This window comes from Cuculus canorus, chromosome 22 (assembly GCF_017976375.1).
Source record: "Cuculus canorus isolate bCucCan1 chromosome 22, bCucCan1.pri, whole genome shotgun sequence".
Taxonomy (NCBI): Eukaryota; Metazoa; Chordata; class Aves; order Cuculiformes; family Cuculidae; genus Cuculus; species Cuculus canorus.
This window is the reverse complement of record NC_071422.1, coordinates 1,333,333-1,346,352: the sequence shown is the minus strand read 5'-3', so window position 1 is coordinate 1,346,352 and position 13,020 is coordinate 1,333,333. Positions and strand designations below refer to the sequence as shown.

The window sequence follows — 13,020 nt, the reverse complement described above, 5'->3', positions numbered from 1 at the left end:
GACACGACATGGCACTTGGGGACGTGGTTTATCAGGCATGGTGGGGTGGGCTAACGATTAGACTGGATGAGCTTAGAGGGCTTTTCCAACCTTAATGATTCTGTGATCTTTGATTGTCCAGATCCTCTGGTGCACATGGCAACTGCTCATAGAAGGGCTGAGTGTGTCCCTTTTCCTGAGTTTTACACTTTTTCCTCTGTGAAGTGGTGTCCCCCGGCTCAATACAGGGAGAGGGGAGGGAGAGATGGGGCATCCACTGTGCTAGGGGGCTCGATGTGCATAGGCGGTGGAGAGGGACTGAAGCCTCTCTAATCTCCCTGCTCAGCTCCGATGGTGTCAGGCCAAAGGGCCTGAGCTCTCGCTTTCCAAGGCTCTTAGCACAGGATTTGGGTGTGATTTGTGCTGCTGTGGCCCTTGGCTGCTGTTCCCGGCTGGTCCAGCCAAGCCACAGAGTGAAGGCATCGAAGAGGACGGCGAGTGGCTGGGGGGCATCATCATCTGATGATCTTGCTCAGCCCCAGGGCAGCTGCAGGAGCAAAAGAGTCTTCTGGGATCAAGTGGGTGATGTTTTTCTTACTGGAGTGCAGTGTAGTGGCCATAACATCCCCAGAGCTGCTAACATCCAAATCCTTTGGGTCTGGCCCTGATTTTGGGGTCATTTAAAGGTCTGGAGGAATGTTTATTGAAATTTAACCTTCTAGCCCTGTCCTATGGAGAGTGCTTTGCACCGGGGCTTGCTTTTATAGCAGTGCATCTGTGACCTTTCTGGATGTTGGAGGAGTGGGAATAGGGCAAGGGATTGAGATCTGGATGATGCCAGAGCTGGATCCTGGTCTGGGATCCATGGCTGGTGTGGCAGTGACCTCCCATTGCGCTGAGCCACGGGGATGTGGCACAAGGGGTTCCCTTTCTGCAGGACATTCCTTAGCATGGCTCAGTGGAGAGACAGCAGCTCACAGGGTGCCTTTGAATCTTTCCACTCCTTTTTGCCTCTCGCAGGCTTGGACATCACCAAAGGCGACGCAACCCCCCAAGCCCAGCTGGTGTCTTGGCCCCTGCTGCCTCCGGCAGCTTTGCCTTGACCCTGAGTTTAATTTCCCTAATGAAGCCCATCCGGGGGAAGCAGGTCTGAGCTGGTTAGCGAAACCCCCTGCCAAGAGCCATTAGATGGGAAATGGTAATTGCACGGATGGGAGCTGCTGTCCCTTGGCTCGAGCTGGCTAATCGGTGGCTCTCAGCATCCCACTGCGGGCAGGGGCTGATGTGGGGCAGAGGATGAGCATCCTGCTGGGGTTTCTTCTCTTTCCTGGAGACGCTCTGCCCACCTGGCCCAGCTTTGCATTGGACAAACAGGGAGGGATGCACAGAGGAACTCAGAGTCTTGCAAGCTTGTTGCCTCACCCCAGCCATAAGGAGATCGATCATGGGTGTGGATGTGGCTCGTGTGACTCCTAGCCCTGGGAAGCATGAAATTAGTGCTGTGGCAAACCCTCTCTTGGGGCTGGCAATCCTGAGCGGTAGCACAGGCTTCCCAGCCCGGTGCTGCAGTTCTCTCTGGGGTAGCAGCAGCCCCATTCCTCCTGCCACAGGGTCAGGACAGACTCTGACACCATCCTTGGGGAGCAGGGACTGCAAGGGACGGATTCAGCACACCCATGATGTCCTGCCAGTAGGCTCCCTCCAACCTTCCTCTGGCCACGTGGAGCCCGCAGGGTCGGGGATAGAGTCATAGAATCATAGAATAGTTAGGGTTGGAAGGGACCTTAAAAATCATCTGGTTCCAACTCCTCTGCCATGGGCAGGGACACCTCCCACTGGATCAGAGGCTCGAAGGCCCATCCAACCTGGCCTTGAACCCCTCCAGGGATGGGGCAGCCACCACTGCTCTGGGCATCCTGGGCCAGGGCCTCCCCACCCTCATGGTGAAGAAATTCTTCCTAATGTCCAGTCTAAATCTGCCCCTCTCCAGTTTATACCCATTCCCCATTCCCTACAAGCCTTTGTGAACAGCCCCTCTCCAGCTTTCCTGTAGCCCCTTCAGGTACTGGAAGGTCACTGTAAGATCTCCTCTGAGCCTTCTCTTCTCCAGGCTGAACAACCCCAACTCTCTCAGCCTGTCCTCATAGGGAAGGTGCTCCAGCCCTCCGATCATCTTTGTAGCCTCCTCTGGACCCGTTCCAACAGCTCCATCTCCTTCTTGCGTTGAGGATTCCAGAACTGGACACAGGATTCCAGATGAGGTCTAGCAAGAGAGGAATAGAGGGGCAGAATCACTTCCCTCGCCCTGCTGGCCACGCTGCTTTGGATGCAGCCCAGGATAAAAGTCGGGGTGAAGTTTCTCTTATGGGACAAACCCAGCCAGTCCTGTCTTTGCTGTGATGCAGGCTGTGACGGATGGGGAGGCAGCCACAGGTCAGGAGGTGGGAGCTGCCGTCCTATGTGATTTGTGATTTCCTGAGCTGGAAAAATCCCCGTTCCTCTCTGCTTCATCCCAGCCGTGCAAGGGGGGAGCCCCATCGATGGTGGGGAGGGGACTGGGGGCCGTGCACAACTGCAGTGCTTGGTGCACGTGGAGTATTAACGATCTAAGCAGCAGTAAATCCAAATAAACACTGACTGTTCCCAAGACTTATTGCATGAGCCTGACCTAATACCATCAGGGCTGCAGCTGGGGCAGCCTGGCCAGGAGGAGGTTTACGTCAGTGCCTTGGAGTGGAGGGGTATGGGGGACTTTTGGGGAATAGCCATGTCCTAAACACCCCCCTTCTGCACTGGGAACATCTGGAGGTGTTTCACAAGTCTTATCAATCAGTCTTTGTGAAGCTCGGTGGGCTGGGGCTGCACTTAGTGCAGTCAGGGCATTCCCCCATGCCTGGTCCCAGCTGTGTGGATATCTAGGGGTTTATGCTGGGCAGATGCCGTCCTAGGATGAAGGAGGCTGGAGAGGAGCAAAGGATAGTCCAGCATCCATTGTTACTTGCTATGGTTTTGTATCACCAGCTCCTCCTGCATGGAAGAGCAGATCGGGAGGGGCCTTTTTAGACCTACCAGCTGATGGGCTGCAAGAGAGAGGAGAGGAGACAAAATATAGGCACAAAATATGCTTTAAGTCCCAAATTTCTATGTCAAGAGACCTTATGCCTTTTCAAAACTCCTTTCTGTCCCCATCTGGAATGAAAACACAGAAACTTAAAGCTGTTGTTAAAAGGAAAAATGCTGTAATAGGTGAAGGGGACCCTGCTACCCCTTCATTTTAAATTTAAGCACTAACCTGGCTTATTACATCTTGAAACATCTGATGCTATCTTGCAGATCAAAGCCTCCTTGTTTGGGTTGTAATGAAGTGTCAAACTGCTTCTTTGCAACAACTTTGATCTGCAAAACAAGATGCTTAAGAGCCCTACTAGCAAGGGTTCTTCAAGTCTTAGCAGGCTGCAATGTGACGGAATATTTGAAGTCTGATACTATTTCACATTGAGACTTTCCAAGTCCTGGCAGCTGATGGTGTGTGTTGCTGTCACACCTGTGCCAGGAAGCACGTGAAAATCAGCTAAAACAAACCAACGGCCACTTGGAGAACCAAACTGATAATTTTTCTTACAGTTCCCAAAGGGCTTGTTTCCATGGGAAATGTTATTGGAGTCAATGTGAGCTCTCCACAAACCATCAGCTTGTCTGGAAGATTTGCAGCAGACAATTGTTTTTTGGGAAAAAAAGATATGATTCTGGTGTTTTTGCACTCCTACTCCCTTGGCCTTGCTTTTCTCTGGCCCGTTTAACCTGGGCATCACCCCACAAGTGCTCTCTGGGGCATCTGTCCAGGCACCGGTCTAGGTTTGGTTGGGCAGGAGCTACTCATGTGCCTCTCTCTGCTTGGCTGCAGGCTCAGCGCTGGCGAAACGAGAACTATGAGAGGCCTGTGGACCTGGAAGGCTCTGGGGACGATGACCCCTTTGGGGATGATGAGCTGGACGATGTCTACTCAGGCTCTGGCTCAGGGTGTAAGTAGCTGTGGGGTTCTTGGGAAAGGGTCCCTAGGGAGCCTGGCCGTGGGTTTTGGTGGAACTGGAGAGAGACTTGCAGTGGGATGTGAGGGGGGGATCACCCTTTATCCATCTCTGGAGCTGCCCTCCTGCCCTCTCCTAGACAAAAGGAAAGGGAACTGTCCCAGATGTTGGGCTCAAGTGCCTCCAGTTCCCGTTTCAGTCTCCAGCCCTCCCGGGCAGGATTAGCTCTTCCCCAGCCCAACAGCACGTGTGTGTTATAGGGGTTTCATCGAGCCCAGAGAGGGGCTTTGACCCTTTCATAGGAACCTGCAGCCCTTGTTTTCTGCTGAGCCTGGAACCAATCCATGCTCCTGCTTTTTTGGGGGCGGTGAGGCCAGGTGCCTGTCAGCCCTGGGAGATGCAAGGACAGCAGCAGCTTCACCTTTCACTCTTCTCCTCCTCTTTCAGATTTCGAGCAGGAGTCGGGGCTTGAGACGGCAGTTAGCCTCACCACGGACACGTCCATCACGCTCCCCACCACGGCGGCCGTGCTGCCCATCACCTCGGTGCAGCCCGTGGCAACCCCCTTTGAACCATTCCCTGCTGAGGACACCACCCCTGAGCAGACAACCAGCATCTTGTATATCCCCAGGGTGACAGAGACACCAGTGATCCCCAGTTGGAAAGCAACTACCACCAGTACCACTGCCAGTGACACCCCCACCACCACGACAACGACAACGACCACCACAGCCACCACCACCACTGCCACCACCACCACCAGCACCACTATGGCCACTGCCAAGCCCACCACCATCCGAAGGTTCCTGCCCCCCTTGGTCACCAAGGCAGCCACCACTCGGGCAACCACCCTGGAGACACCCACCACCTCCGTCCTCGAAACCAGCACACCAACAGAGGTGGCCACATCACGGCTTGTCCCCACCAGCACAGCTAAGCCCAGGTCCCTGCCAAAGCCAAGCACCACCAGGACTGCAGAGCTCACAGAAAAAAGCACTGCCTTGCCATCCCGTCCTACCACGCTGCCGCCAACAGAAGCCCCCCAGGTAGGAGACAGGAGCCCTTCTCACCTGCTAACAGGGTTGTGGGCCAAGTGATGGTGATGGGAAGCCTTTGGGGTTGATCCGTCATTAGTCAGTTGCTCAGCGGGAAGTCAAGCCAGGTTGGGCTCTTCTCAGCTCTGCAGAGAGGGGAACATTTGGGGAGCTGGAGAAGGGAGATTAAAGGGTGGGGGGTTTAGCAGAGCATGATGATGGGGCTGGCGTGAGAGTGAGGGGGGGCACCAGGGCTGTGCCACGTGTCCCTGGTGTCCCCACTGCTCCAAAACAACTTCCCCAGACAGGAGGGGAGCAGGGCTGGGGGTACCACTGCCTCAGGGGGAAAGAGCAGCTTTCCTCTGGGCTTGGTCCCTGGGCTTATGGTACCATTCCCAACCTGCAATCCCTCACTGGGAGCCCCAAATACTCCACGATTATGGCTTGATGGTGCAGTTCCAGCCTGTCAGGTGCCCTGAGCGGGGGATTTAATCCACTGATCCATCTCTCGTTCAGAGCCCCTCAGGGCCCCTTCGAAAACATCTTTGACTGAAAGGTGGAGTGATTTGTCTAAACTAGTCCCTCTTTTCCATGGATGTATATGTATGTATAGCGCCCTGGGCTCTCGCTGACCTTCAATTAATCTCTGTCATAAAAACGCTTGCTTGTGGGAAGCAGTGAGCCATGCGCTCACGCCAGGGGTAGTGTGATGTGGAGAGGGCTCCTGCTCCCCCATCTGCCTTCAGCCCATCGTGCTCTCTCATCCCAACTTGTAGCATCCCAAGGCAGCTGTGGAGGGGGGCATTTGCCCCACGAAGGAGAAATCCCTGGGAGCTTTTCTCTGGGATGCTCAGTGTGGTCCAGCTCAGAATGTGGACACATAGCAGGTCAGGCTGTCAGGGAAGGGGGGAAGATGTTGGGGGATCTGGTCTTGAGAGAGCTGCAGGTGTAGGGGTGCACAGGAGGCAAGGAATAGGTCACAGCTGGGCTGGAGGAGAATGGAGAAGCTCATCTGCCCGACCCATGTTTGCTAGCCAGGCTGGGTTCACCTCCTTGCCAGTGGGGGTTGGTCAGGGGCCACGGCAGGGAGCTGGGCTGGCTCCATGCCCTGCTCTTCCTGCTCTTGCCCTGTGCCGCAGGGCTGAAACCATAAGAGCGGTTGAAGGGAGAAAAGGGAAAGGCAAAGGCCACTCATGGGGCTCATCTGATGCATCCAATCCTTACACTACCTGTGTTTCTGTTTCACAAATGGTTACATCATTTTGTGTCCAGCGGAAAGTGTCTGTGAGATGTTTCAGACACTCTGGGGACAGAGAGCCTACATGAGAGGCTGGGATGGGGGGGACCCCTTTAGGGGAAGCTACAGGAAATGGGTGAGAGTTTGTGCATCTCAAGGGCACCTGGGATGGGGACAGACAGGAATGGTCCAGCTCAGCCACGGTGGCCTCAGCCTTTTCGTGACTATCTTAATGTGGAGTTGTGTTGCTGCAATATAATCATCCACTTCAGCAACATAGGGAAGGGACACCCCAACATCATCCCCCCGTTCCCTACTGGGAGGGCCACCCTGTCACTGGTACTGTGATGTCCTTCCTCTGGACGCATCTGGGCTGCTGGAGGCAGGAACCACCCTTAGGTCTTTGTCTTCTGCTCCACCTTGTCCTTTCTCCCAGATGGAGCCGGGGGAGGTGACGACAGTCCTCAACAACGAGCTGGAGGTCCCAGTCAGCAGCGGCCCCAGTGGGGACTTTGAGATCCAAGAGGAGGAAGAGACAACCCGTCCTGAGCTCGGTAACGAGGTGATGGCTGTGGTGACGCCGCCATCAGGACCTGGGCTGGGCAAGAACGCGGAGACGGGGCTGATCGACAACACAATAGACTCCGGTAACTCGGCCGCTCAGCTCCCCCAGAAAAACATCCTGGAGAGGAAAGAAGTATTGATAGGTGAGACCAGAGGCCGTGGGCTTGTGGGGAAAGAGCTGGTGTGGATGGGGCTGAGGAGGGGGCAGATATTGGAAAGTCCACACCCAGGGAGAGGGGTTGGTCTTTTGTAGGGCATTGAGGTGGTGGAGACCCTGAGATAACCCACACTAACCTGCCGAAACAGCTCCAGAACCTCTGCTGGGCTGTTCCCAAAGGTCTTCATGTCCTCGCCAAGAGAGTGTAGAGCTGTTCACAATTTGCTTTTGCTAAGATGGGTTTCCAGGACAAAAATAGGATGTTAGTGGAAAGCTAGGCTATGGTGCTGACTGAATCACCCGGCCACCTCTGACTGCAGGGGAGGAGAGAGGTGACCTTTGAGGGCCATTTGTCCCAGCCAGAGGGTATCAGGGATAAGGCAGAGGTGTCGGTGTCCCAGCACCAGCTAAAGGGAGCCAGAAGTGATGGCACAGCAGAGCAGCTGTTCTGGTGGTCTTTCAGTGTGGTCAGTGCCAGCAGGTACCCAAATGAGCAGTTCTTTGGAGACTTTCTGTATATTCCTTCCACGAGATTACAACCTGTGCAGGGTCCTCTCTCTATGCCTGGACTGCCTCGTGTGGGTCAATCACCCACCATGCCACGGTAGACTAGATGCCTTCAGGTCCTACCACCACTCAGCATTGCTGCTCTTGGGAGTTCTTTGAAGCTCCTTGAATCACACGATTGCATTAGTCCCCTCACTTCATTTTCAGTTGTCTTAACCATAGATTTCATGAGAAAAGTTGCTCACAAGCTTGCAAAGCACAAACCCAAGTTGGAATCTAAAATGATCCCCCTCCGATTTTTGTGCTGAAAGCCAGGCTGGAGCCACGGGGCAGCACTGACAGCTGTGCCACTTCTCTGTGTTGCAGCGGTGATTGTGGGCGGTGTGGTGGGAGCCCTCTTCGCTGCCTTCCTGGTCATGCTGCTCATCTACCGGATGAAGAAGAAGGACGAGGGCAGTTACACGCTGGAGGAGCCCAAGCAAGCCAACGTGACGTATCAGAAGCCTGACAAGCAGGAGGAGTTTTACGCATAGAAGGAGAGCCTGGCGTGCCTCACGCTCCCTCCCTCCCTGCTCCAAACTCTCCTTCCTTCTCTACTTCATCCAATCTTTCTCTTTCTCTCTCTCTCTTTCTCTCTCTCTCTGTTTTTGGATCAGACTGTGAATTTAAAAAGCAAAACCTGCAAAAACTAAAGGAGAAACATCTTCGGCATCATGAAAAATCAAGTGCCCAGAGCATCGCTGAGTTCAGACCAAGCACCGCTGGCCTTTCTGCAGCGGGAGGGATGGGGCAAGGAGCCAATGCCAAGGAACCCACGCCCTGGCAAGTGCGGGACAGGGCAGTCGGGCTGCCGACGACGCCTGGAGGTCACTGGGCTTTTCCCACCAACACAACAGACTCTGGGATCCAGACACCTTCTACCAGCCCTGGGGCACAGGGGGGTTGGTTTGGATTTATCTTCCTTCCCCCCTCCTCCCCTTTGGAAAGGAGGGAGGTTTCTTTCCCTCTCTCTTGTTTTTATTTTTTGTTTTCTTTTTGAATGGGGTCGGTTACTTTGCAGGAATTACCTTGCTCCCTGCTTCTCTTCGAAGAGAGGATGCGACTCTCGAATACACTTCGAACCTTGAAAAAAGCACAAGGGGCTGGAATACCTGATACCCCAGGGTTTGCTCTTGGAGTGAGGAAGAAGAAATAAATACAAACATGGCCAGTATGCTGGAAATGATCTCTGTAGATCAACTTCTCAGAGAGTTTGTGGAGCAGCAAGAAGCTGCATTGGGGCATCTCATCTGCTCCCCTCCTGCCACCACCTCGCTTCACTGCCTCGCTGTGCTCAGCCAGAGACCTTAAATCTATAGAAACTGTGTGTCACTGGCCGCTGAGGGGTTTGGTTGAGAAGGGACCTTGCTTTTGCTGGGTTTTCACTGTGACCAATAAAACTCAGCTTGCGCAGTTCGACTGACAGCACTGGTTTGAAAACGGAGCGGGATGTTGCTTGGTAGGGAGTTTGCAGGGAGAGGAGTTGGAAATGGAGATGCTAAACCCTCTCCCCAGTTCCTCCAGAGGGGATAACAAGGCTCCACAAGGCATGACACACAGCATAAGGAAAGAAATGCAAAGCAGAGGCAATGCTCTGTCCCCTCGGGCCTGGGCACCCAGAAGGTGAGGGAGGTGAGGCAGCGTGGTGGCTTTCCACTGATCAGCCCCAGGGCAGGTTGGCTGCTACATGTCTTTTGCAAGATCCAGGACTGATGGTTTGTGTTTCTTTTATTGTTGCCTAAATTCCAGTATAAGCCACAGGACGCCCAGGAGCCTGAGAGCAATAGATCCTGGAAGCATCATCACCCAAGTGCAGTGGTTTCCCCTCTGAGGCTACCTAAGGTGCAGAGCGGCAGAGCCTGAGCCAGACCCCAATGGTGCCTTCTAGAAAGGCTAGGGTTTTTTTTTCCAGTTAGCTCTCTGCACAGAAAAGTCAGATATTTCAATGAGTTGGCTTTTAATTAGGTGAAGCGCTGCTTGCAATGCAGTCAAGGAGCTTTGTTATCGTGATGGTTGTGATCTTGATGGTGTCCCGTGGAGACCTTGGCTTTGCTTTTAGAGCAATTTAAACAGGAGAACAGAAGAAAATGAGTTCCTTGGACTCTGTTGTATCATGAATTAACCTGCACAGACACAGTGACACTTTGTCCCCTCAGGGTGTTGGTAGATATAGGGATTCACGACCGTGGTAGAGGCTACAAGGCAGCAGCGCTTCTTTAGGGTAGGGAAATGAGAGGCCAAACACATATTTTCTATATGTATATATATATACACACTCACATACATACACAGTTATATATATATGAAATGGATTCCCTGTAAATTTTCATTGCACTGCATATGATGGCTGGATGGGACTTTGTGGTTGGGAAGATGTGAGGTTTGGGCTCCACTCCCTTCAGGTGTGTGATGCAGGGAATGTGACCCAGAATGCTGACTGGGTTTTAATTCAGGGTAGGGAGCAGAGGCCCTGTGCACAGGCCAGCTCTAAAATCCTCCTTTTAGAGATGTCAGCCTGAAAATTGCCATCATTTTGATTCTTTTACTTTGGAGAAGACAGTCCTGTTCGACGTCTTGGATGGTGATGGTGAAAGGTAGATGGTGTAGAGCGTGTGTGTACATGCGTGCACGTGTGTGCCTGTGCCCATTTCTTGGGTCCATTCTGGCTGTGGAGGATGAGGATGCTGTGAAAACCACACATCTGAAGAAGGCTGATGCCAACCTGGCTCCAAGGACCACTTGTTCCAAAGAGAGGGTTTTGACTCATGGGATTGATGGGGTTTTGGTCTCGTTAGGACTACACGAAGGGCTCTGTCTGTTTGGGAGTGGCAAAAAATCAAGCCTCTTCTTGATTTAATGAGTTGGGCACAGTAAGTATCAAGGCCACCTAAAATCACCATATTCTGGAAAAACATGCACTTAATCTTTTGAGCTTGCATTAAAAAACCCTCCCAGCTTAATCTTTTAAATGCTGCTTTTCTTAGCTGCTTCTCTAATCTTCTTCCTTCCATTTTTTCCTCATTTAATGGTCTGAAGTTCTATAATACAATTTTTTTTATTCACTCAAGCTTAACCTCGGTTCACTCAGCTGGTGTTAAAGTTGTAATCCTGGCACTTAAATCTGTTACAGTTTCTGAAGCGAGGAAGGGTGGAAGTGGGAGGGCGAGAGGAGGCTGGGCAGCGCTTTCTCTTGCAGTAATTAAAAGCATGAGCCGATCACATGCAGAAAAAGAAGGGGAAGGCAATTAAAGTGGTACTCAGAATTGACCAAAGTCTTAATTCATTGTATGTCTGCTGCTGCCACGTGTTTGCTGTATTGCTCTCTGCTTGGAGAGGGGACATCAGCTCAAGGAGATTGGCTTTTGGACTTGGAGCCCACTTTTTTCTGGTGATAAATCATGATGGAGCCTTTCTTGTCACCTCAGCTCCCCAGGAGCGCTGGGTTGGGTGTTGGAGGTGATGCTTGCAGGAAAAAAAGCCTTGTCATGCTGGAGGCTCATCTTGTGCTTCCCTTGTAGTGTAGAGGATGGTGGGATGGAGATGAAACAGGCTGTGGATGTTCTGGGAAAGCCAAAAAGTAGATACAATGGGGTCCTTATTAGCAGGGCAATGGGGATGGGTAAAACCCCAATCGAACTCAGATGAGTGATGCTGCCAGGAGGTTGTGGTGGTGGTGGGCTGCAGCGTGGCTGTCCCCAAGGCTGTGCATGATGTCATGTGAATGTGGTGTGTTGTGGCTCTTGGCCCCATGCTGGGCAATGGTGCCGAGGGCAACCAGAGGTGGGCGGTGGGCAGCTGGGTGCAAGCTCCTTCCTCAAGCAAATGCTTCGGCATGGATATATGCACCTTGCCGTTCTTTGGGGCTTTTGAGGGGTCCCTGGTGTGAAGATGGATGGGGAAGGAACAAAAGCATCTTTTCTCAGCTGTTGATTTGGCTGCAGGGCAAGTTTCCCGGAAATCTAACTCTAATGGTAGCCTGAGCTTCTCCAGCATCATCTCCTCCCAAAGCCTGTCAGGTGTGGCATCGGCATCCTCTGCACAAACTGAGCGCTTTCCCAGCCTGTACGCATCCTTTGTAGCCATCTCACTTACAGATGGCTGCACTGTCCCAGCTGTGCCCAGATGTGCTTGTCCTTCCAGCTGTGCACCCTGAGGGCACGGGCAGCAGTGTGTGCATAAAGAAGGGCTTCTCCACTTGCTTTTCCATTTCTTTTCTGCATGCCTGTGTGTGTGTGGATGATGCACCGAAGGAAGACTCTTTGCCATGCGAGTTCCATAGGTTTAGGAGCCTAGTGACTACAAGGTGTGGAAGATGGTGCTGGCTCCTCTCCCAGCCTTGCTGGGTCTCAGTCTCTGTCCCTGCAGTGATTTGCAGCAGCTGATGTCTCAGAGGAGAATGATAAAGTGACCAATAACTCCTGGGACACGTGGATAAGGAGGAGGCAGGAGGAGGGCTTCAAAGGGAGGAGAGGACTAGAAAATGTGTGTGGAAGCCCAAATGACGGCTGGAACAGGAGGGTGGGAAGGGCAGGAGATGGAGTTGGATCCAGCCCTGGGCAGGTCTTGCAGGGCTAGGAGAGAGTTGTCCCTTCCCTCCAAAAATCTCTGATTTTTGGCCTTCACAAATAAACCACAGGACCATGCACCCAGGCAGAGTCCCACTGCAGGGAAGGTAACGGTGCTGGGCTGGATGCGTGCCCTGGTGTGCTGGTTTGCCTCTAAATATCCCATTCCCTCCCCATTGTGCCCGATGGGTGCTGAAGATCCCTGTGCAGGAGCTTTGCTTATTGCGAGCCTTGGCTCCTGCTCCCCAGACTCCTGACTCAAAGCTCTCCGACCCCTGCGAGAGTCACCAGGAGGCTTTAAAAGGGAGAAATCCATAGAATCGTGGAATGGTTTGGGTTGGAAGGGATCTCAAAGCCTGTACAGTTCCACCCCCTGGATCCGGGGCTCCAAGCCCCATCCAACCTGGTCTGGAACCCCTCCAGGGATGGGGCAGCCACCACTGCTCTGGGCAACCTGGGCCAGGGCCTCCCCACCCTCACAGCAAAACATTTCTTCCCAAGATCTCATCTAGCTAAAACCAAGAATGGATTTGTTTTAATTATATTTCATTCCCTTCCCCACCATTTTTATGGCTGTAAACATTCCTGGGCTTGGAGGGTTTCTGTAAGGCTCTGGCAGCTCCTAAAGTGACGTTGAGTGTTCAACACTGAAAGGTTTATTGGAATAACTGGCGTCTCTCCGGGCGCTTGGCCAGCCGCTCGCCCAGGCTGGCGGCTGCGGTGACAGGGATGCGTGTGGCGTGCGTGTATGTATGTATATAGATGTGTATGTAATTAATATATAGGTGTATATATGTATAGACGTGTGGGTGCAAAGCACACGCGTGTGCACGGGTTCAATGCAAACTCGGCACCTTACGAGAAGGAGGGGGTTCAGCCGGGTCGTGCTGCCCCTGCAGCCCGTGGATCC

At 52.9% G+C, this 13,020-nt stretch overlaps 1 protein-coding gene across 1 annotated transcript in view; it reads left to right on the top strand.

Moving 5' to 3' along the window:
• Positions 1 to 12,353, top strand: part of SDC3 (syndecan 3) — a 45,400-nt gene extending 33,047 nt beyond the window's left edge. Inside the window, exons 2-5 of the mRNA XM_054086276.1 lie at positions 3,884 to 4,001; positions 4,455 to 5,053; positions 6,715 to 6,985; positions 7,873 to 12,353. Coding sequence (XP_053942251.1) covers positions 3,884 to 4,001; positions 4,455 to 5,053; positions 6,715 to 6,985; positions 7,873 to 8,039 — 1,155 coding nt within the window. The 3' untranslated portion in view covers positions 8,040 to 12,353. The remainder of the gene's footprint in view (positions 1 to 3,883; positions 4,002 to 4,454; positions 5,054 to 6,714; positions 6,986 to 7,872) is intronic.
• Positions 12,354 to 13,020: the final 667 nt, after the last annotated feature.